The following is a 21,720-nucleotide window of genomic DNA, read 5'->3' as shown; positions in this document are numbered from 1 at the left end:
AACGCTGATTTAGAGGATGAAGAAACGATTCTTTCCGTTGACACTTTTAAGCTCCCACAACTAACTGTAAGGTTTCATTGGCAGGAGGGTGGGGCATCCCCCATCCACCCCCAGCACAAGCTGGCAGGTCAGGCTTCCAGGAGTCTTTGCCCAGTGCCTGCTATCTGTTTATTGGAACCAGAAAAGAGGAGAAGCAGATAGAGGCCAGAGAGAGAGGATGGTGTCTCCTTTCCGTGGAAGAAGGTAATTCAGGCATAAAGCAGTAACACAAGCTTCCAGAACACCCTTGAACACTCTTGCGGACCGGCTCAACCCACTCCCTCCTTCACCTGAGGGGGCACGGCGCCTTTAAGGCTCCCGGAAACGGCCGGCAGGACCGGAAGTGACCCGCTTTAGTGCACCTCTTCACGTGGTGCGGGGGGGAAGTGACGCGCGCGGCCCGGGAGCTGGGGACACGGAGGCCGACGGAGCCGGAGTCGCGGACGCCGCGGGGTCTCCGGGACAGGTGACCGGGGGAGGGGGCCGGGAGCGCGCCCGGAGAGGGCGGGGCCTGACGCCCCACGTACAGGGAGCGGGTGCGGGCACGGGCGGGGTAGCGAGCAGCCCGCGGGGGCGGGGTCAGGGTACTCTGCGGGGGGCGGGGACTGGACGCCCACATGGGAAGCTGGAGGGGTACTGGAGGGGCGGGACGTCGGTGGGTGGGCAGGGCCGGGCTGGGCCGGGCTGAGGACGAGTCCGGAGCGTGGGTGGGCAGCTGGGGACGGGGCCGAAAAGTAGTGTTCGGACTGGGAGCGGGGCCAAGTGTTACCCGGAGAGCTAGGGGCGGGGCCGGGACTCTGGCCGAAAACTCTGGGGGCGGGGCCAGAAAGTTTTGCCTGCCCTGGAAGTGGGTCCTTGAAGTCAGGGGCGGATCCAGGGGCTGACCCAGGGGCTGACCCGAGGGTGAGGGCGGGGCCAAAAAAGATGCCGGGGAGCTGGGGGCGGGGCCAGAGTGCTGGCAGAGAATGCTGGGGGCGGAGCCACAAAGTTTTGCGGGAGGCCGGGGCGCGGCCAGAGTGTGGTGGAGAAGCTGGCCGCTGAGCCAGAACGTAGGGGCGCCGGGGGGCGGGGCCAGATTTTGACTCGACTTGGCGGGGGCGGAGCCAGGGGGCGTGACCAGAAGGTTGGAAGGGCAAATCGGAGGCGGGACCAGGGTGTTGGCTGGCGAACCGGGGGCGGGGCCGGTGTAATAACGCAGGAAGGAGGGGGCGGGTGTAGGCTGTTGCCTGGGGATCTAGAGGGCGGGGCCAGAGAGTTGGCTGGGAAAGTCGGAAGCCGGGGGTGGGGGGGCTTAATGACGCGAGCATGTGGGCGGGGCCATAGGTTTGGCGGGAAAGGCGGGGCCAGAAAGTTTGCCCTGGCCCGGGGCGGGCCCGGGGCGTTCTCTAGCGGGTGGGGACTGAAGCTTTTCCCTAGAAAGCCGCGGGCAGGCGGGGACGTTTTGTCCGCGCTCGGGCGGGTACAGTTTCCCCTGGGAGGTCAAGCCAGACCCAGGAAGTCTCTCCAGTGGGTACTGGGCCTGTTGGCGGAATCTTTGTGGGAGTGCGGGGAGGCAGCGGCACCTCTCTTAGGATGCTGGGGGTGGGGCTAGAACATTCCTGAGCGTAGGGGCAGCAAATAGAAGTGGGGTTCGAACTGTATTGACTGTGGGGTTATAAGATGTTTGTGAAACTCCTGGGAAAGAGGCAGATCTAGACTGTTAACGGGGATGTGGGCGGCACCGGAATGGGCACAGGGAGTTGGGCCTAGAACTTTCTTGTGCCGGTTGGGGGTGAGGCTCTACCTAAAGCTCTCCTGGGATAGAGGCCCGGGTTTAAACTCCCAGCACAGAGGTGTGGAGACTGACCTAGAATTTTCGATTTGAAGGGAGCAGTATGGGATGTTTTCCTAAGTGGTGGGGCGGGACCAGAACTTTCCCAAAGTGGGTGTGATTACATTGTTTTTATGGGAAATGGGTGGGTCCAAAACGTTCCGGAGAGGACTGAGTCTAAACATTTCCAGGTGAGGGGCGGGCTAGCACTTCAAGAAGGTGTGGGAGTGAGGGCTAACATTACCTTGGAGTGCAGGTGTTTGTGTGTGCGTGTGCAGTGTGTGCGTTAGAGGAGCCCCCGTTATGGGAGAGGAGGAGACCGATTGGGTAGAGTCATTGGCCTTAGTTCTGTTCCCTCTGACCTCAGGAACCCCGAGTGCTGTGTCCAGATTCTGCAGGGAAGGTTTGCTGGGACCCTGGTCCCATCCTGCCAGCGGAATGGTGAGAAGGAAAGTGGGGTCTCTGGGATCTGAGCTTTGGGGCAGGGGCCTTGGGAGGAGGGGACCCATGTTCCTGACTCTCAGATACCAGATTGAATGGCACTGGGGTGGGTGTAGGTTTTTCTTACTGTCTCTGAACTGTCTACTCCTCTCAGTCGGCCACACTGGATCTGAAATCGAAGGAGGAGAAGGATGCTGAGCTAGATAAGAGGATCGAGGCTCTTCGGCGGAAGAATGAGGCCCTCATCCGGCGCTACCAGGTGCCCTAGCCCCGCCCTGGGAGACCCCATCCCCTCTCCTCCCCGCAGTGAGTTTCCCTCACCTCTCCCTTCCTTAAAACCTTTTCATGACTTTTCATCACTCTCGGGATAAAAGCCAAAGGCCTTAGCCTGGGATCCCTTCTTTCATTCCATCATTCATTCATTCATTTGTTCACAAGTATTCTCCAGTGTCTTCACTGCACCAGGCCCACTGCTGAGTGGTGCTGGGGAAGCAGCAGTGATGGAGATGGCCCTGGGCCACGGGCCTCACAGGCCGGTAGGGATCCAGCTGTGGCTTCAGTCAGTGATGACCCAGAGTGGGCAGGGCTGGGATGGAGGAGTTCAGGGTTCTGTGGGAGCCCAGAGGGGGCTCTTCACCCAGCCCGGGGGATACTAAGGGGGCTTCCTGGAGGAGGGGACTTTGAGACCTAAAAGGTGAGTAGACTGTTAGCCAGTCGAAAAGGAAAGCATAACACGTTTCGCACAGAGGGAACAGTTTGTGCAAAACCTTGGAGCTTAAAGTTGGAGGGTCAGTTGGGGGATATTGACCTGGAGTGATCAGCTGGGGCCAGGCCATGCAGGGCCCAGAACACCACCAGGCTAAGAGTTTGGACTTTTTCCTAAGGACACTGCAGAGCCCTGGAGGGCTTTGAGGAGGAGTGGGGCCAGGTCAGAATAGCTTTTTGGGAAGACCCCTCTGGCTGCTGTGTGGTGGTGGGTGGGAGGAGGGGATACTGGAGACAAGGAGGAAGCTGGGGCAGGGACTTCAGTGGGGGATGTGGAGAAGAGGTGCCCGGCCTGGGACAGGGCTTTTGGGAGGGATTCAGTGACTGATGGGCCGTGGTGGGGTTAGAGAGGAGAGAGGGTCCAGGATGAGGCCCAGGTCCCTGTCACAGGTGGCAGAGTAGGTGGTGGGGCTGTCCCTGAGATGGGATGAGGAGTGGGTTTCATTTATTCATTCTTCATGCGTTCGTTCATTTAAAACAAAAACAAAAACATACTGAGCCTGTGTTGTGTGCCAGGCAGTGTTCTAGGCTCGGGCGGGGTATACATCAGTGAACAAAACAGTCAAATATCCCTGTCCTGGGGCAGATTCTGCCTCGGGGAGGAGGCAGACGATTAGCAAAATAGCAAAATACACATAATGCAGGGTAGAGATGGGGGGAGGGGGAGGGGTGAGAGAATGGCAGGGGAGATGAAGGGGACTTTTGAGCGGAGACCTGAAGGAGGTGAGGGACTGGAGGATCTCTGGGGGAAGAGTGTTCCTGTCCGAGGGAACAGCAGGTGAAAAAGGCCCTGAGGCAGGTTTGAGCCTGGTAGGTTCCAGGAACAGTGAGGAAGTCAGAGTGAGGGGAGAGAGTGGGAGGTGAGTTCATGGTGGTAACGAGACGAATCTCTGTAGGGCCCCGTCAGCTGTGGGGAAGCCTTTGGCTCTGACTCAGATGGGCACACAGGAGGGTTCTGAGCAGGGGAACAGCCTGGTGGAGTTTGAGGGAAGATGCTGAAGTGACCAGCTCTTGTCTAGAGCTCTAGAGAGAGGTCTGGGCTGGGGCAGACTTGGGAGAAGTTCAGGGGGCTGTGGGAATCCAGCTGGTACAGAGGACCCCTGACACTCCCTATCTGTTATTTGCTCCTAGGAGATTGAGGAGGACCGTAAAAAAGCTGAACTCGAGGGAGTAGCGGTGACAGCTCCCCGGAAGGGCCGCTCAGTGGAGAAGGAGAATGTGGCAACGGAAATGGTGAGCTCCACGGGGTGGGGACTCGTGAGTACAGGGAGGGGGCGAGGGGGGTGGGGACTCGTGAGTACAGGGAGGGGGCGAGGGTTGAGAACTAAAGGCCTTCCCAGCTGCCCCAGACCTGTGGGAACCTTGATCCTGGCAGCTGCCCTCTGGGCCTGGGATGTCCCCGTTTCCCTGCCCCAGTGACTGTATTTTCTCCCCCTCCCCCCTTTCCAGGAGAAGAACCTGGGTCCCTCCCGGAGGTCTCCTGGGACCCCTCGGCCCCCAGGGGCCAGCAAGGGAGGCCGGATCCCCCCTCAGCATGGAGGCCGGGCAGGCATGGGCCGGGCAGGCATGGGCCGGGCATCCCGCAGCTGGGAAGACAGTCCCGGGGAGCAGCCTCGAGGAGGAGCTGGGGGCCGCGGCCGGAGGGGTCGGGGCAGGGGTTCCCCTCATCTCTCTGGAACTGGAGATGCCTCAACTGCCGACCGCAAATCCAAGGTAGGAGCCGAGCAGGGGCTGGAGTCCTCTGGCGAGGCTCCATGTTGTCCTGTTTGTCTCTCTGTTCCTGCTCTCAAACGGATTGTCTCCGTCATCCATCTCTCTCTGCTTCTTTTTCGGTCCCTCTTTTCAGCTCTTTTTCATCTCTTTCCTCCCTCCCTCCCTCCTTCCCTCCTCCAGACCAGTGCTTGTAGGTACTCTCCCTGTCTCTTTCTCTCTGTCTCTCCTGTTTTGCTCTCTTGTCTGCTGTGTGCTTGCCCACCTGCCTTCCCTTGCTTGTCTCTCTTTTATCTTTCTGGTGCCGTCTGGTGGGCTCTCTCCAGCAGCGCATGCGCGCACGCTTCCTCTTGCCTGTGTGCGTACGCACATGCTCCCTCTGTGTCACGTCCCGGATTTGTTGGTGGGAAACAGTGATGTTCTTACTGTAACTGCTCCCAGTGCCCCACCACGCAGGTTAGCAGAGTGGGAGGCTGCCTGGCATGGCGGCTTAGGGGTCAGCTGTCTTCTGTTAGTTCCCTGTCCTTGGGCAGCTCAGTTCTCCTCTCGGAACTTCCTGGTTCTCACTCTTAAATGGGAATGAAAACCAGGTTTAAAGGTTATTGTAAGCATCATGTGACATCAGACATTGAAACCCTCAGAGTAAGCGCTCAGTGAGTGTTATTTAAGGATGGTTATTATTTGTAGGTGCTAAGCTGTTGTAACAGAAAGACCCCAGAATGCCATGACTTCAATCAAATGGAAGTTCATTTCTCTGCTGTATGCTGAGTCCTGGAAATGCCACGTGCTCATCTAAAATTCTGTTACCTTGGAAGGAGAGGAGAATGGATTGTGGGGGTCACCTGGCCATGTGCCGAGTTATTACTGTGGCATTGTTACCGTGCCAGCCATAGTGTGCTGGGGTTCCCACCCCTCTCCCAGGTTCAGAGTGTTGCTAGAAAGATTCACAGCTAAGATTTGTTACAGGGAAAGAATACAAAGCAAAATCAGCAAAGGGAAAGAAGGGCCCATGGGCTGAAGTCTGGAGGATACCAGGTGCCAGCTTCCAAGAGTCCTCGCCCAGTGGAGGCACACGGGCTGCACTTAATTCCTCCGGCATTGACGATACATGTCAGAGGTCATCGACTGGGGACTCATTAGGGACCTAGTGCCCAGGCTTTTTATCTGGGGTTGGTCATGTAGGTGCCCTCTGCTTAGTACACGCCCAAATTCCAGACCCCAGACGGGAAGCAGGCTGTCAGCACACGCAGTATTTGCACAGTCAGTCGAGGTACGTTGAGCCCCCCTTGGTTGACCGGGGACACGCTGAGAGCCAATGCCCAGCTGCCAGCCAGGGGCTGCCACGCACGCAGGCCTAAGAAGAGAGCTTCAGAAGGTGACAGACGCTCGGGTTGAGTGGTTCTTTCTGACGCCCTGTGTCTCTCCTTGTCCCCCCCGCCCCCCAACAAGGAGTGGGAGGAGCGGCGCAAGCAGAACATTGAGAAGATGAACGAAGAGATGGAGAAGATTGCAGAGTACGAGCGCAACCAGCGGGTCAGTGCCTCGGGCGCCCCCTGGCGGTGGGGCGGAGCTGCCCGGCCCCGGGAGCCCACCAACAACCCCCGCCGCCGTGTACCCGCAGGAAGGAGTGCTGGAGCCCAACCCAGTGCGGAACTTTCTGGACGACCCCCGGCGACGCAGCGGGCTCCTGGAGGAGCCTGAGCGGGATCGTCGGGAAGGCAGCCGCCGGCACGGGCGCAACTGGGGGGGCCCTGACTTCGAGCGGGTGCGTTGTGGCCTCGAGCAGGAGCGGCAGGTGAGTACCGGCGCCCGGGGCCACGACATTCTGGCTGGCAGCCAGTATCTGGGTTCGGGGGTGGGGTGTGTGCGGAGGGCCGGGTGCGGCCGCCGGGGACACGGAGCAGGGAGAGGCGGCAGCCCTGCACTCAGGCTTCGCCCCGCCAAGTGATTGTCGGTTCTTGAGCCAGTACCACACTGCTTTCCTTCCGAAGCTTTCTGCTGTGTTTTGGCGATGTTCTCTCATTACCAACGTTAGGGATATTTACTGGGCCCCTGCCGGGGCCAAGCACTGTTTTGGGTGCTGGGGCTAAATCAGTGACCATGTAATAAGATGTCAGGTAATGGCAAGCGTTGAGAAGAAAACTCCAGCCCAGCCGGGTCGGGGGACAGAGGAGAGAGGGGTGCTACTAAGAGACAGAGACCTGGGATGGCCTCTGAGGAGGTGCCACATGGGCAGATGCGGTTTTGATCTTCTCCACGTGTGACCTTGAGCCAGTGGCTCTACCCCCTCCCCTAGCTTAGGGGGCCTGGGGGAGGGTGTGTGGCGGGGGAGGGTTGTAGCTGGGCCCTGACTGCCTGTCTGCTGGGGGCAGGGCCGCCGGGCCGGCCTGGGTGGCACTGGGGACATGACACTCTCCATGACGGGCCGAGAGCGGTCCGAGTACCTGCGCTGGAAGCAGGAGCGGGAGAAGATCGACCAGGAGCGGCTGCAGCGGCACCGCAAGCCCACCGGCCAGTGGCGGAGGGAGTGGGATGCTGAGAAGACTGATGGCATGTGAGTCTCCGCTCTGCCTGCCCCTGTTTGGCTTCTCGACCTTGGCCCTGACTTCTGACTCCTTTCCCTGTCTCTGGTTTCTCACCCTGTGTATCAGTTAGCAGTTGCTAGGTAATGCTGCGTAACCACCACCGAATCTCAGGGACACGTGAAAGCATTTCTTTCTCAACGTGTTCACAGGTCTCCTGGGTTGGGCTGATCCAGGCTGGACTTGAAGCTGTGGGTCTACCTGGGTGTGCCTTCCCTTCGGGCTCCCCGGGGACGTGCTGGCCATGGCACTGGCAGATGTGCAGGAGGGAGAGTGGACACACGTCCCTATTCTGTTAGCTAGCAGACCCTGCATTGCTGTGGCAGGAACTTAAACTCTGCCCACTCTAGTGGGTGGTACTGCAGTGGCTAATTCTCACGTAGGGAGGGCATGAAGAGTTACTTATAGTGATTACACCTCTGCATCCTCCCTTCATCCCTCTAACCTGTTCCCCACCAACCCAAACGCCTTATCCCAGTGGCATCATTATCCTCAGGTCTGACTCTGTCCCCTTTCGGGTCACAGGAAACACCCCGTTAGTCAAACTTAAAGCACAGGCATCATCCACAGGAGCACTGACTTCCTTAGTGAAGACAGAGGTTCTGGAAGAGCCGCCCAACGGCAGTCTTAAGGTCGACAGCTGTAGGTTTTACATCATCCTCTATCCTCTGCCGTGGCGCTGGCTGAAGAAAGAGGATCTTGTCTGTGTGCCTGGCGGTCGGAGCATTTATTTTTGGATTGTGAGCTAAGCCTGTGCCAGCGTGAGAAATGTTTTGCATAGATATTGTAGCTGATCTTTCTAAGGTTGATAGGTGGGGCTTTTGTGGAGATGTTCTCAGGGTTAAGACTGAAAAAGTAATTGATTTTCTCTTATGTCCTCAAAGCAGCCGGCAGCAAGTCTCACTACTGCACGTGTGCAATGATGTCATGAGCAAACATTTATTGAGTTCCTCCTATGTGTCATGGAATGTTCTAGGTGATGGGGATATAGCCGTGAGGGAAATGCTTCTGTCTTCATGGAACTTAGAGTCCAGTGGGAAAGATGGACAATGAATAGAGCTCATGTCAGATGCTGAAGAATAATGAAGCAGAGGGTTGGAGGCTACTGTTCTGGTCTTAGATGATATATGTAATAATATGTGATTAGGAAGTTTAGGAAAGCCTCCAGACTGAGGGCTGAAGGAGGTTAGGGAGTGGGTCGCTGAGAGATCTGAGGAAGAGCAAAGGCCCTGAGGCAGGAGCTCCATGTGGTAGGAGAACTTGCTTAGCTGGGGAGGTGAGAAAGAGTGATAGGAAATGAGGCCGGACAGGAAGCTGGGGATCTTGTACTTTCCAAATTTTTGTTCACGGGCGGGCAGGCTGTCAAATACTGAACTTTTTTCTTCTGTATTTGTCACTATGATGTCAGATTGGCGCCTTGTCCTTCACCTGATCCTGTCCCCCTTTTAGTCAGTGAGACTCCTCACCTCTACCCGCTTCTGGTTGACCACCTTGCCTTCTATGATCTTGATTTCTGACCCTGGCCCCCATCTCTCCCCCTAATCTCTTCCCACCCTCCTGTTCTTCCTGTGCCCCCAGCTGCCTGCTCACCCCCTTTCTCTTTCCCCAGGTTCAAGGATGGCCCAGCCGCGGCCCTGGAACCATCCCACCGCTACGGTGAGTGGGAGTCCTCGGCTGCGGTGAGGCAGCTGGCTGGCCCGGGGGAGGGGTGGGCATGGTTTGTGCTGTGCCCTCCACCCCCAACTCCCCCCGGGTTTTGTTGTAGATGACCAGGCCTGGGCCCGGCCTCCCAAGCCCCCCACTTTCAGGGAGTTCCTGTCCCAGCACAAAACTGAGGTCAGCCGCAGAAAGAGGAAGAGTGGCCGACCCCAGGCCAAGGCAGCCCCCCGTGCCTACAGGTGGGGGCACTCCTTCCCCTGGCACGTGCACAACCCCAGCGGGGCTGTGTGGCTCTACCCCTGGCCGTTCTCTGGCTTGTGTGTGGGAGGGTGTGTCTATCTGTCCTGTCTTGGCCCTGCCTGCCTCGGGCACTTGTCTCCCTGTGGGTCAGGAACTTGGTTTTGGGGGTGTTGGGGCCTGGCTCTCCACTTTGCCCTCGTCTGTCCCCTCCTCCCTTCCCATCCAGGTCCTCTTCTGCCACTTGGCCCTCCTCCATCTGTCTGTCTCTGACGGACACGCCCACCGTTTCCTCCTCCTGGGTGCTCCAGCATGCCAGCTCCCGGTCTGGAAATTCCGCAGTCTGCTCCCCCCACCCCGCTGAATGTTGCAGCTCTGTCTCTGGGGGGAGCTGGGGGTGGGGAGCCCTTCCTCCTTCCACCTGGGCTCCACCCCGTTCCTCTGTTCCCTCCAGTGACCACGATGACCGCTGGGAGACGCAGGAGGCGGTGTCCGCAGCCCCTGAGCCCGCACAGCCTGCCACCCCTGAGGAGGCGCCCTCGCAGGTGGGGCGGCGCCTCGTCTCTGGGCAGGTGGTATGGGGGTGCCCGGGGCCCACAGCCCCTCCCCGACCTGCCTTGTGTTCCTCACAGCCGCCCGAGAGCCCGGCCCCTGCCCATCGACCTCCTGAGGATGAGGACGAGGAGGAGGGCGAGGGCGAGGACGGGGAGGGCGAGGAGTGGGAAGACATGAGCGAGGATGCGGAGGAGGAGGAGGAGATAGAGGAGGAGGAAGAGGCTGACGAGGAGGGAGAAGAACCAGCCCGCGACCACCGACCCCACGAGGCTGAGCCCAGCGGGAGCCCCAGCGGGAGCCCCAGCGGGGAACGTGGTGACGAAGAGCCCGCTAGGCCGGAGGAGCCCCTGCCGCTCCCCCAGGCCCCTGCCACGCCTTCCAGCCCCTTCTCGCCCACCGGGGGCCACCAGCCTGTGTCCGACTGGGGTGAAGAGATGGAGCTGAATTCTCCTCGGACCGCCCATCTGGCTGACGCCCTCTCTCCGGGTGAGGCCTGGCCTTTCGGAAATGCATGAAGCTGGCTGCTTGTGTGTGTGCTTGAGGGGTGCATGGGGGACCCTGAGGCTGAGCTCCAGGACCCCGTGTGTCCCACTGCCCTGGTGGCTAGGGAGGGTGGGCCATGCCTGTCTCCGGAATGCCCACCCCCAGATCCTGCCCTACTGTGAGCCATTCAGAGTGTCCTCCCCAATAAAGAGTTCACTTTCTCCAATGACCCTCCCTATGTGTGTCCTTGAGCCCCCCTCTCACTCCCCCAGGGCCTTCTGTCTTGGGTGGGGGGATACTTGGAGGGGAAGGGGCTTGACTGGGCCTCCTCCTCCTCCAGGAGGTGACCAGCCAGCCCCTGCCTCCTTGAAGAGTGGGCCCAGCCTCCCAAGAACCGAGAAAGCTGAAGAGGAGGGGTCTGAGGCAGCTCCAGGTGGGGGAGCAGCTGTGCGGTGGCGTTCTTCCTTCCACTTCCTCTTGGGTTGAGGGGAAGAGGGTTTGGGGGGACTAGAACAGGGTGGAGTGGGTCTCCACCATGGGTGTGGGGAGCAGCTGGACGGGGTGGGGGTGGGGTTACGCTGCTGGGAAAGGGTGGGTGTGAAGGGGGTGGGGCTAAAGGAAGGACTTCCCCCGGGGCTGAGCCGCTTGGAATTGAGTGTGTATGGGGTTTGCGGGGTGAGGAGGTGGAGCCAGGATGGGATTAGGATTTAGAGGCCCATCCCAGGGGTTCTGGAAAGTGATCTAAAAATAAGGGGGTGGGCTGGGTTCAGGGAGAGGAGCTAAGGGCAGGATTAGAAATTTAAGTAGGTCAAAAATAAGAATGGGGAGGGGCAGAGTAATGGATTTAGCTGTGGGCGGGATTAGAGTTTTGAGGTGTAAATTGGGGTGAATTAGAATAGAAATACGTAAAACAGTGGGGTAAAAAAATTGGGGTAAAATAGAATGTTGGGGCCAGCGGACCTGGAGCAAGAGGCCAACCCTCTCTCCACCTCCAGCAGGTGGAAGCCGGGTTGTGAACAACGGACCTCCCCCAGGAGTGAGATTAGGATTTCGGGGCAGAGCCAAGGAAGGTCTGGTTAGGACTCAGAAGGTGGGCAAGGGAAGTGAAGGGTAGGTCCTGTAGGGCAGGCGTGATAGAGGTTGGCTTAGGCCCGTGGGATGAGGTGGGGTGGGGTCGCGATCGGAGAGGACGGAGTTTATGGTGGTGGCTGAGGCCGGGGTGCCCAAGTGCTTTGCCTTTGGGTCACGTGACTGCGATCTCGTTATATCAGATTATGTATTCGATTGTAAACAGGGTACTGCTGGGGTGGGTGTTGCTGCGTGGGTCCACTCCGAGGATTAAAGGAGTCTGAGACTCGTAAACCGCTTAACGCGGGGTGGGCGGCAGCCAGGCTCAGTGGGGCAGAGGGGCGGGGCTAGAGCGTCCCGGGTCCGGCGGTAGGAGGGCAGGGGTTACTGTTGCCCACCAGTGACCACCCCTTCTCTTTCCAGAGGCGGACCCTGAGGGCCAGGAGACAGCGGAGATCACCGACTTCCAGAGGGTGCGTTTCTGCAAAGTGGTGGCGCCCGCTTCGCCACCGGGGGCCGCCCGCTGACCGCGCCCGCCGACAGTGGCCTCCGCGCTCTGCACTAACCTCCTGCCGCCTCGCTCCTCTGTCCTCTGCTTCCGCCACACTCCAGCCAGGAGAGGGTTAAATGTAAGGGGGGAGGAGCCAGGGATAGTGAACCGGGTTGGGCCAGGGCAGTAGTCCATTCTCACAAATGGGGGGCGCTGTGGCACCGGGGTGGCTGAGACGTCCCCGAGTTACCGCCTTATGGAGGCCATGGGGGTCTAGGTGCCAGTTCCCGGGCCGTTTTCCGCCTCCAGGAGCTTACATCTGGGGCATGGCGAATAGCCGGTGACTCCTGAAGGACTTGATTTCCTCGGCCGCCAGCCCGGTCTCTATTAAACGCAGTGCTTCCGCTATCCTTTGAGCTGTGTTGCTGGCGGGGGCAGGCTGGGTTGCTGTGCTTGGCGGGCTTTTCCTTGGCGGAAGAGGCGGGAGGAAGGGGGTCTTTCTTCCTCCACTCCCCCTGATACGTCTTCCCTCCCCCCCCCCCCCCACAGGCCTCCCTGAATTCCTGAAGACGCTGCTGGGAGGGGACTGAAGCTTCCCCGCCTTGATGGGGAGGGGGAGGCAGGAGGGGCTTAGTCTGGATCTCCGGGCTGTGCTCTCCTCCCCGGAGCCCACTCTGGACCTCATGGTTTTAGAGAGGGAGAAATTGAGGGTGGTGGGGGAGGAGATGGGGAGGGGACGTGACTAGTGGGGCGGATCTGGAGCTTCGGGGTGTGAGCTTAGACCTCAGGACACAAAGTTTGGAGGAGGCATGTCCCGTGAGGGGGCGTGGTTAGGGTGTCTGGGTGGGGCCAGAATTCTGGTGTACGGAGTTAAACCATGGGACGGAGGATGTTAGAATGTGGGACGGAACCACGAGAGCAGGTTTAGATGGGAATCCCTTATGCCGGTGTGGGGCGCAGCCAGCGGCGGAGGGCGTGGTTTAGAATGGGGTGCTCAAACTAGTGGAGAAAAGAGGTGGAGCCTGGACCGAAGATGGCTGAGGGTAGGGAGAGAAGAGGGTGGGATCGAATGTTGGAGTGGAGTTTAGCTTGGAGAAACGCAAGTTACAACTGGGGCGGGACTGCGGCTAAGGAAGGGCGGGACTTAAAAGGCCTGAGCTTGGCAAGGGAGTGGCGGAGCTAGATGCCTGGAAGGAGTCTGAGTTCCGAAAGGGGTCGGGGTTAGGTCGCAGGGAGGAGGACAGAAAAGGGAGAGAGGAGCTAATCGCCGGGACGGGTATAACATCTGCCTGGCAAGCCTGGCGGGTGTCGGCTGGGCCGAGACCTACGTTTGAGAAAAATCGAGGTATTGCGTGCTTGGGGCGGGCCCAGAGCCAGGTGGGGGCGGGGTCAGGGCGCTGTGGTTAAGCCTTAGGTCGATGATGGTTGGCCAAAGGCTGAGGAGGGGGCGGGCTTACAACGCGGAGGAGGCCCGCCCGCGCGGGGGCGTGACCACGCTGGCGGGGGCGGGGTTGGACGAGGGAGGGTTAGAGCGCGAAGGCGGTCCTCCGGAGGGGGCGGGCCAAAGGGGCAGGTCCTGTACGGGCTGTGGCGCTGACCCGAGTGGGCTGCGGGGATGCGGGGCACGAGCTGCGTGGGCGGCGGTGGCGAGAGCCCGGGTGGCGCGGGGCTGAGCGAAGGCCCGCGGGGCCGCTGGCTGCGCCTGGCTCCGGTCTGTGCCTACTTTATCTGCGTCTCGTTGGCTGCCGTGCTGCTCGCTGTCTATTACGGTCTCATCTGGGTTCCCACGCGGCCCCCTGCGGCCCCAGCCGGCCCGCCGCCCAGCGCGCAGTCCTCTCCGTGCGGCGCCCGCGCGGGTGCTCTACCTGCCTCGGTGCCCGCCGCTGCCTCGGTCTCTTGTCTCCTGGGAGCCCATGGCGGGCCGCGACCCCACCTCGAGCTGCCGCACAGCCGCCGCCGCCGCCGCCGCCACAGCGACCCCAGTCGCCGCCCGACGCCGGGGGAGACGCCGGAGGCCGCAGGGGGCGAGGACCTGGGTAACCCTCCTTTTCACCCAAGATGGACCGCCGGCCCTCGAGAGCCCGGCGCCCCCGCCGCGGATTCGCCGTTCCCGGATTGGGGTTTGGCTCCCTCTTCATGACGTCGTCTAGCGTCTCCGGAGCCGTCATCCTGAAGAATGGGGGGCGAAGAGGGGCTGGCTCTGAGTCTCGCCCCTCGCAGCTTCTCCGCCGTCAGGCCGGTCCTCCACCATCTGGCCGACCGCATACTGATCTGTGCCTCCTGACCCTCCCTCTTTAGGATTCTGAGTACAGAGTCTTCAGCCTGCCCCTCTTCTCCCTGAATCTCCGTATCCATCTTCCACCTGCAATAAACTCAGCCCCAGCTGCCTCGTGCTGTGTTTGTCGTGCTGTCTACAGAGGTGCCGCCCCTCTCAAGTTTGTGAGGGCAAGTCCTTCCTGGCATCTGGTCTCCGTTTCTCTCCCTAGGTGGGCTGTGTGGGTTCTCCCCTTCCCTAGGGGGGCCCTTCTTCCATTGGTGTCAATGTATTTTCTGGGCTGGGGTGAGGAGAAGAGGCTTACCAGCAACAGGGCAGTTGAAGGTCAGGCAGTGTGAAGGACTTCGCAGTTTCTTGCATGCTTGGGGCAGAGGTCAAGTTCCTCTGGAGGGGAGCAAAGGGCCCGGCCTGTTACAGCACAGGAGATGCGAGATGGGATGATCTCAGCCAGAGCTGGGTTTCTGGGAGTTGTGATTCGTATAATTATAATGTCGGGGACAGAGGCTAAGTCACCTGGAGATGTAAGGGTGCTGCTGGGAGAGAATGAGGCCTTCTTTCTGGGATCCGAGAGATGAGCGTGGATCCGGGTGGTGGTAGAGCTTCTCTGCCCCTCTGGGAATCACAGAGGAAGTTATCAAAGCACGCTGCTGCCTTTGAAGATTAGTATAACCTCTGTGGTCTGCAATGCTGCCCGCAAACCAAGGTAGAGAAACTCCAGTCCTGCTAAAAGAGTCAGAGGGGGCTTCCCTGGTGGCGCAGTGGTTGAGAATCCGCCTGCTAATGCAGGGGACACGGGTTTGTGCCCCGGTACGGGAAGATCCCACATGCCGCGGAGCGGCTGGGCCAGTGAACCATGGCCGCTGAGCCTGCGCGTCCGGAGCCTGTGCTCCGCAACGGGAGAGGCCACAACAGTGAGAGGCCCGCGTATCGGGAAAAAAAAAAAAAAAAAAAAAAAAGAGTCAGAGGTGGTCGAGTCCATTTTCCCATCCCGACTACTAAGGCCTAGCTCTGGGCAGGGCGTTGGATCCTACAAGCAGGAGGTGGTTTCCTGTCCAACTACCTTCGCTGAACTGAAGAGGTGAAGAAGGATGGTGAAGCTTCACCAGGATGGTGAAGCTGAGCCTCTTCCCTATACTGGGACATCTGTGGATATGTACCTGGCTAGGAATGTCAATCTGTTTACCTCATCTGCTTCCTCTTCCCCTCCAGTACCACTTCCCAGAGGGTGTCTCCAGACTGAATGGAACTCAGGAAGCCAGCACCTCTTTCCAGTTAGCGTAGATGGTGGTTAGGGGCACTGACCTTGGGCCAAGATACCCAGATTCAAATCCTAGCTCTTCCTCTCACTAGCTGTGTGACTTTGGGCTGGTAACTCAACCTCTCTGGTCCTGTAAAATGAAGATGATCATAGTATTTATCTCATAAAGTTTTCTCTGAGGATTGAAGAAGCTGGCGGTTTGAAGCCCACAGTACAGCATGACATGTTCTTTCTCTCCACCCACCTCTGTCCCTCGGGGTTTTAAAAACCACAGCTTGGATCCCAAGGGATATCCAGTCAGCCCAGAGCCCTGGACACCAGCCAATGGTGAGTTAGAGGGAGGGACTCCATCTCTGTTCCCACTGGCCCCCTTCTCTCTAGTTCTCAACTCACTTCTCCCAGCCCTTTTTCCTGCTCTCTTGGTTTCTCGTCTGTGTGTCTCCCTCACCACTGTCTCCTCTACCCCTTTTCTCTTTGTCTCTCAATCTTTGTGTGTCTCTGTCTCTCTGATGTCTGTCTGTATTATCTCTGTTTCTATCCCTCACTCTGTTCTGACTCACTCGCCTCAGCTCTCTCTCTGTTTCGTCCTGTTTCCTCACTTTTCTCCCCCCATCTTGATCCAACCCCCTCTTCTCATTTTCCCCCTAGTTCAGCCTCCCTCACTCCCCTATCTTCCCCCCACCCTTTTTGTGTGTTTCTCCTCCCTTCTCTCTTTCTGTTTTTCACAGGCTCTATTTTGGTTGCTATCTCTTAATCCTTCATTTAACAAATATTTATGCAGCACTTACTATGTGCCAGGCCTTATTTTAAGCACTGGGGACACAGCAGGGAACAAACCAGGCAGAAATTTCTGCTCTCAATGGAGCTGACATATCAGTGAAGAGACGGACAAGAAATATAGATGAATAACTTAAGTATATGTTATTACTATCAGGTAGTAATAAGCACAAAGGAGAAAAATAATCGGGGCATAGGGGATAGGGAATGATGAAGTTGCTGGTTACTGGCTAGAAGCCTAAGAGAAGTGAGAGCAGGACATGCAGGTCTTGGGAGAAGAGTGCTCCAGGAATCAGGAACAGCAAGTGCAAAGGTCCTGAGGCTGAAGGTGCTTGGCTTGTTCAAGGAACAGCAAAGAGGTCAATGTGGCTGGAGCGGAATGAATGAGAGGGAGGGCAGGAGAAGGTTGGGGGAGAGAGAATGGGGGTAGTTTGTGCAGGGCCCCATGGGACAGGGTGAGGACTTTTACTTTGAGTGAGGTGGAGAAGTGGGAGGCTTCTGAGCCCGACATAGGTGTTAACAGGATCCTCCGACTGCCACGTGGGGAATGAACTGCAGGGAACGGGGGTGCAAGCTGGGAGCCCAGTAAGGAGACCACAGCCGTGATTCAGGTGAGGGACGACAGCGGCTAGACCAGGGTGGTGATGGAGAGGCAAGGAGAGGTGGGTGGTCAAATTTGTGTGTATGAAATACCCATGGCATATGAGTTACTATTTTAACCATTCTGAAGTGGTCAGTCACCACCATCCGTCAGTCTGACAGCTGTGAAAGGAGAGAGGGAAAGGGACTGGGTCAGAGGAGCCTCTGGCTGTACGTCTGTGGGGTGGGGGTGGGGTGTGTGTGTCTATGGGGCGGTCTTTGAGCGAAGGTTGCCCATCAGAGGAGTCCTGGGTGGGTCTGCAGTGGGCTGGCGCTAGTACCCACTGTGTTCTCACTGGGAGCTGCCCAAGGGAGGCGCGGCCTTGGCACCAATGAAGTGGTGTCTACACCACCACAGCTGTCTACACAACTGTCAGACAGCTGTGCTGTCAGCAGCAGGATCTCTTAAAGGGAGATCTGAGCAGCGCCATTCCATGGCCACCACAGGGATCTAACTGTTTCTAGTTCTTTCTGGCCTCATCCCCAAGCGGCTTCACCTGGTGCCCATAGATCCAGGAACCTGTGAGCTCCTCATTCCCATCCCAAAGAAAGAGGGAGGCCTGGTCCCCTACTGATGAGCCAAAGGGCTTGCCTTCAGTCTGATTGGATCAGCTTGGGTCACATGACAACCCCGGAAACAATGCCTGTGCCAGGAGGGTTAGACCAATCAGGACCTATTGCTGGATCTGGCCAAAGCCGGCAGACATGACAAATCCTCAGCCAAACGGCAAGGACTGGGGCTACCAGGAGGGGGCGCTAAAGAGTCGCGGTCCTCCAGGATCCTGCCGTCCTCCCCAACGTCCAAGTTGAAGTCGAAAATTTACAACAATCAGAGCAGTATAGGTAGATGACGTGTGAAGGGCCTGCCGATAGAATCCCCTATCCCTTATCCGAAATTCCGAATTCCAAAAAGCTCTGACAACCAAAAAAAATGTTTCTTCAGGGGATCATTTTGGCCCAGTCTCACATGGCGGCAAATCAGCTAATATGCGTTCTTAACACAATTTATCTCCGTTGGCGTGAATTTTCACACATTTTGCTGCAAATATATTAACATGTCTGATGGAGCAGGGTCTGCTTCAGGCCCCTAGGAGCGTTACATAATATATGGCATTCGCTCAGAATTACCTTTCTAAAACTGGAACAGTTCTGAGTTCTGAAACGCATCTGTCCCCAAAGACTTCAGCTAAGGGATTGTGGACCTCTAATTGGGCACGCTGCCAAACCTAGATTCATCTTAATTATTTGTTCAACATTTATTTAATGGCTTTGGGAAGAAACTCATTTTCCATTACGATCTTTTTTAAAAAATAGAGAATGGCGTTCATTTACTAAATCCCTTTTGTTAACGATATGCTATTTTAGTGTGTGTGTGTGTGTGTGTGTGTGTGTGCATGTGAAAGTGTGTCTGTGTGTATGACTATATGAGTGTGTGTCCATGTGTGAAGCTGTGTCTGTGTGTGAAAGTATTTCTGTGTGTGTACATATGGGGGTCTGTGGAGAGATGGTGTGTGTTTGATCTTGTCTGCCTGTCTGTGACTGTGTGTGTTCGTGAGCATCTAGTTATGTCTATATGTAATTTTTTGTGTGTGCATGTGACCGTGGATCTCCGTGTGAATGTCTGTGTGTGAATGTGCAGGAGAGGAGACATGGTTCACGGTTTAAAGTTAATATGCTGAAATAAAATCCTCATTTCACGCGACCATGTCTGCTTCTGTCTTAGAATTTCAGCGAACTCCACAAAATGACTCAAATTTTGCGCTGTCAAGCAATACCTTATACTTCCGCTAGAGGTCGCCTGTCCACCTGGGCCAGAAGAAACTTTAATTCCTGGATTTGTAGATCCTTGCAGAGAAGTGCCAGGGACAGATAGCTCAGGCTTGCCTCAGCTGCACATAGAGCAGCAGTTCTCAAACTTACTGGTCTCAGGATTCTTTTACACCCTTAAAAATTCTTGAGGACCCAAAGAGTTTTTTTGTATGTGTGTTATATCTATCGATATTTAAGCATTAAGGGGCTTCCCTAGTGGTCCAGTGGGTAAGACTCTGCGCTCCCAATGCAGGGGGCCAGGGTCCGATCCCTGGTCGGGGATCTAGAGCCTGCATGCATGCTGCAACTTAAAAGCCCGCATGCCTCAATGAAGATCCCGCGTGTCGCGACTAAGACCTGGCACAGCCTAAATAAATATTTTAAACATATATATTTAAGTATTAAGATTGAGAAGTTAAAAATTATTTAGTAAGTCATTTAAAAATAACCATGATAAATCCATTGCGTTTCTGAAACGGTTTTATTGTGGTAAAATGTACATAACATAAAATTTACCATTTTAACCATTTTTAAGTATACAGTTCGGGGCTTCCCTGGTGGCACCGTGGTTAAGAATCCGCCTGCCAATGCAGGGGACACGGGTTCGAGCCCTGGTACAGGAAGATCCCACATGCCGCGGAGTAACTAAGCCTGTGCACCACAACTACTGAAGCCTGCGCTCTAGAGCTTGCGAGCCACAACTACTGAGCCCACATGCTGCAACTACTGAAGCCCGCGCGCCTAGAGCCCGTGCTCCACAACAAGAGAAACCACTGCAATGAGAAGCCCGCACACCGCAACGAAGAGTAGCCCCCGCTCGCCGCAACTAGAGAAGGCCCGCACGCAGCAACGAAGACCCAACGCAACCAGAAATAAATAAATAAAATAAATAAATTTTTTAAAAAAGTATACAGTTCAGAGGCATTAAGTAAATTCACAATGTTGTGCAACCATTATGACCATTCATTTCCAGCATTTCTTTTTATCTTCCCAAACTGAAACTCTGCCCACTAAACAATAATTCCTCATCCCTCCCACACCAGGTAATCTCTATTCTACTTTAGGTCTCTATGAATTTGCCTATTCTATGTACCTCATGTAAATGGATTCATACAGCATTTGTTCTTTTTTTTTTTTTTGCGGTACGCGGGCCTCTCACTGCTGTGGCCTCTCCCGTTGCGGAGCACAGGCTCCGGACGCGCAGGCTCAGCGGCCATGGCTCACGGGCCCAGCCGCTCCGCGGCATGTGGGATCCTCCCGGACCGGGGCATGAACCCGTGTCCCCTGCATCGGCAGGCGGACTCTCCACCACTGCGCCACCAGGGAAGCCCAGCATTTGTTCTTTTGTGCCTGTGTCATTTCACTTAGCATCATGTTTTCAAAGTTTATTCATGTTGTAGCATGTGTCAGAATTTCCTTCCTTTTTAAGATTGAGTAATATTTCATTGCACACAGATACCACATTTTGTTTGTTTGTTGATGGAGATTTGGAAACACTGCATTTAAACATAAATAACATTTTAAATGAGAAATGCTATATTTTCCAAAATAAAAAAATTTAATGAGAAGAATGGCATTATTTTACATTTCTGAGAATAAGTAATGTCCAGTTGGAGAGAAGACAACTGCATTTTCAGAGTTGCTTTTTCATTTGATCTGTTGCAATATCACAAGTCATCTGGCCTCTGGAAAAATCTCAGTGAAGTCCAGCCAAGTCACGGGAAATGCTGAGCGTGGGCTTTTCCAGCCTGAAACTTATGTGGTTGTGAAACCGCCTTTAGCCTTCCATGTCATCTGCATTTAACATTTGGGTACAATTACTTATGATTCAGCCAGTGTTGTCTTGCTATGTGGTCCATGGATCATAAATAAAATAAAAATAATCTGGTGGTCATACAGTCACCCTGCAGCTATGTAATGATGATGAGTCTGTGGATATGCTGCTGGTAATGTATCAATTCACTATAGTTGGGTAACAAACAGTCAAAACCTGTGTGTGATGTACACACACTGTAACCAAAAGTGGGGTCCAGCTGCTTGCAGCTCAAAAGCCAATAAAGAGGCAAGGTTGGTGGAAAAGAAAGTTTTCTTTACTTTGGATGCCGGCAACCGGTGGTGGTGGGGGGAGGGTGGACACCTGTTCAAAGGCTGACTCCCTGCCCCCACGACAATCAGGGGGCAAGAGTTTTATAGACAGAGGGAGGGGGCTCCATGCAGAAACAACACAATCGGCTCTGACAGTCGTCTTGAAATTGATCACCCGTGGTCTGACCAGCATCATCTTGATTGTTTTAAGTACAGTTGATCTTCAGTTCCAGGGTCGGTTTGTTCCCATTTCCTTGAGGCCAGTTCTCAGAATTGTGGCAGCTTATGTCATGGCTACACTCTGGCCATCATGTAGTTCACTTCTTCCGCTTGCTGGGGTTTTCAGTATCAGACAGCTCACAGGATAGGCTCAGAATATTATCTATAACCCTTGAGAAGGAACTAAAGGTCCTTGACTATGCTTAATGACTAAACTATTATTATTATTTAGTCTTTTTGGACTGATTTCCTCTGTTTCTTCATTTTCTCACTTCTCCGATTAAACTTATTCTTTGGCTAACGTTTTTCCACAGACGAAAGGCAGGTGGAGGACATGAGGAGGGGGAAGGACCTTAGGGTCTTGCTCCGTTTCAATACGAACATTTATTTAGCTCAAGCTGAGAGTCACCTAGCTGATTGTGGCTGGATGGCTCTACTGATCTTGGCTGGGCCGTCCCATATGTCTGAGGTCATCTGGGGGATGATTGATTGGGGCTGGGCATGGCGGGCTGCCTCGCTGATCTTGACCGGGCTGCCTCAGGTGTTTGTGGATAGGCTGATCTTGGCTGGCCTTGGCTGGTGCATTCAATGCTTGGGACCAGTGGTCTATCCTAGGATCTCTCATGTTGGTGGCAGAGGTGTGAACTGAACTATACAGGTACATGTCAAGCCTCTGTGTTCTGTGTACCATCATACCATTGGCTAAACAGGTCACATGGCCAAGCCCAGTATAAAGGGGTGGAAGTGTTATACAGTCCTTCCAAGGAGATGAGGTGGATGGAGTGAAGACTTCTGAAGAGTAATCCAATCTGGTACAGG

At 55.9% G+C, this 21,720-nt stretch overlaps 2 protein-coding genes across 11 annotated transcripts; both read left to right on the top strand.

Annotated features, from left to right (window-relative positions):
- The first annotated feature begins 396 nt into the window (after nucleotides 1-396).
- CCDC9 (coiled-coil domain containing 9) lies at nucleotides 397-13,083 on the top strand. Of its 10 annotated transcripts, none has more exons than XM_067018421.1 (16): nucleotides 419-505; nucleotides 2,217-2,290; nucleotides 2,445-2,549; nucleotides 4,187-4,288; nucleotides 4,505-4,768; nucleotides 6,215-6,298; nucleotides 6,387-6,560; nucleotides 7,138-7,319; nucleotides 8,957-9,003; nucleotides 9,113-9,245; nucleotides 9,698-9,788; nucleotides 9,876-10,284; nucleotides 10,622-10,714; nucleotides 11,277-11,371; nucleotides 11,773-11,822; nucleotides 12,389-12,472. In XM_067018421.1, exons 2-16 carry the CDS (start codon nucleotides 2,288-2,290, stop codon nucleotides 12,396-12,398), a joined length of 1,842 nt encoding a protein of 613 aa, XP_066874522.1. In that variant the 5' UTR covers nucleotides 419-505; nucleotides 2,217-2,287; the 3' UTR covers nucleotides 12,399-12,472. The 10 variants fall into 10 exon arrangements, with proteins under 10 accessions (XP_066874527.1, XP_066874522.1, XP_066874526.1 ...); XM_067018425.1 differs by having other exon boundaries at nucleotides 2,445-2,596; XM_067018422.1 differs by lacking the exon at nucleotides 419-505 and adding an exon at nucleotides 1,465-1,545.
- A 285-nt stretch (nucleotides 13,084-13,368) lies between these two features.
- INAFM1 (InaF motif containing 1) lies at nucleotides 13,369-14,226 on the top strand. Its single transcript, XM_059045479.2, has one exon. The coding sequence runs from the start codon at nucleotides 13,455-13,457 to the stop codon at nucleotides 13,977-13,979; it is 525 nt and encodes a 174-aa protein (XP_058901462.1). The 5' UTR covers nucleotides 13,369-13,454; the 3' UTR covers nucleotides 13,980-14,226.
- The last annotated feature ends 7,494 nt before the right edge of the window (nucleotides 14,227-21,720 follow it).

The sequence above is a fragment of the Kogia breviceps genome, chromosome 18 (genome assembly GCF_026419965.1).
Source record: "Kogia breviceps isolate mKogBre1 chromosome 18, mKogBre1 haplotype 1, whole genome shotgun sequence".
Lineage (NCBI taxonomy): Eukaryota > Metazoa > Chordata > Mammalia > Artiodactyla > Physeteridae > Kogia > Kogia breviceps.
The sequence above is the reverse complement of the archived record's forward strand: the minus strand, read 5'-3'. Positions and strand labels throughout refer to the sequence as shown.

What these genes read in the sequence shown, in the direction of transcription:
- INAFM1 (XM_059045479.2), top strand. Translation starts at nt 13,455, where the DNA reads ATGCGGGGCACGAGCTGCGTGGGCGGCGGTGGCGAGAGCCCGGGTGGC.
- CCDC9 (XM_067018420.1), top strand. Translation starts at nt 2,153, where the DNA reads ATGGGAGAGGAGGAGACCGATTGGGTAGAGTCATTGGCCTTAGTTCTG. An exon ending in CCCATCCTGCCAGCGGAATG is followed by an intron (nt 2,291 to 2,444) that starts GTGAGAAGGAAA and finishes TACTCCTCTCAG; the next exon opens with TCGGCCACACTGGATCTGAA. An exon ending in GTCTGGTTAGGACTCAGAAG is followed by an intron (nt 11,372 to 11,772) that starts GTGGGCAAGGGA and finishes TTCTCTTTCCAG; the next exon opens with AGGCGGACCCTGAGGGCCAG.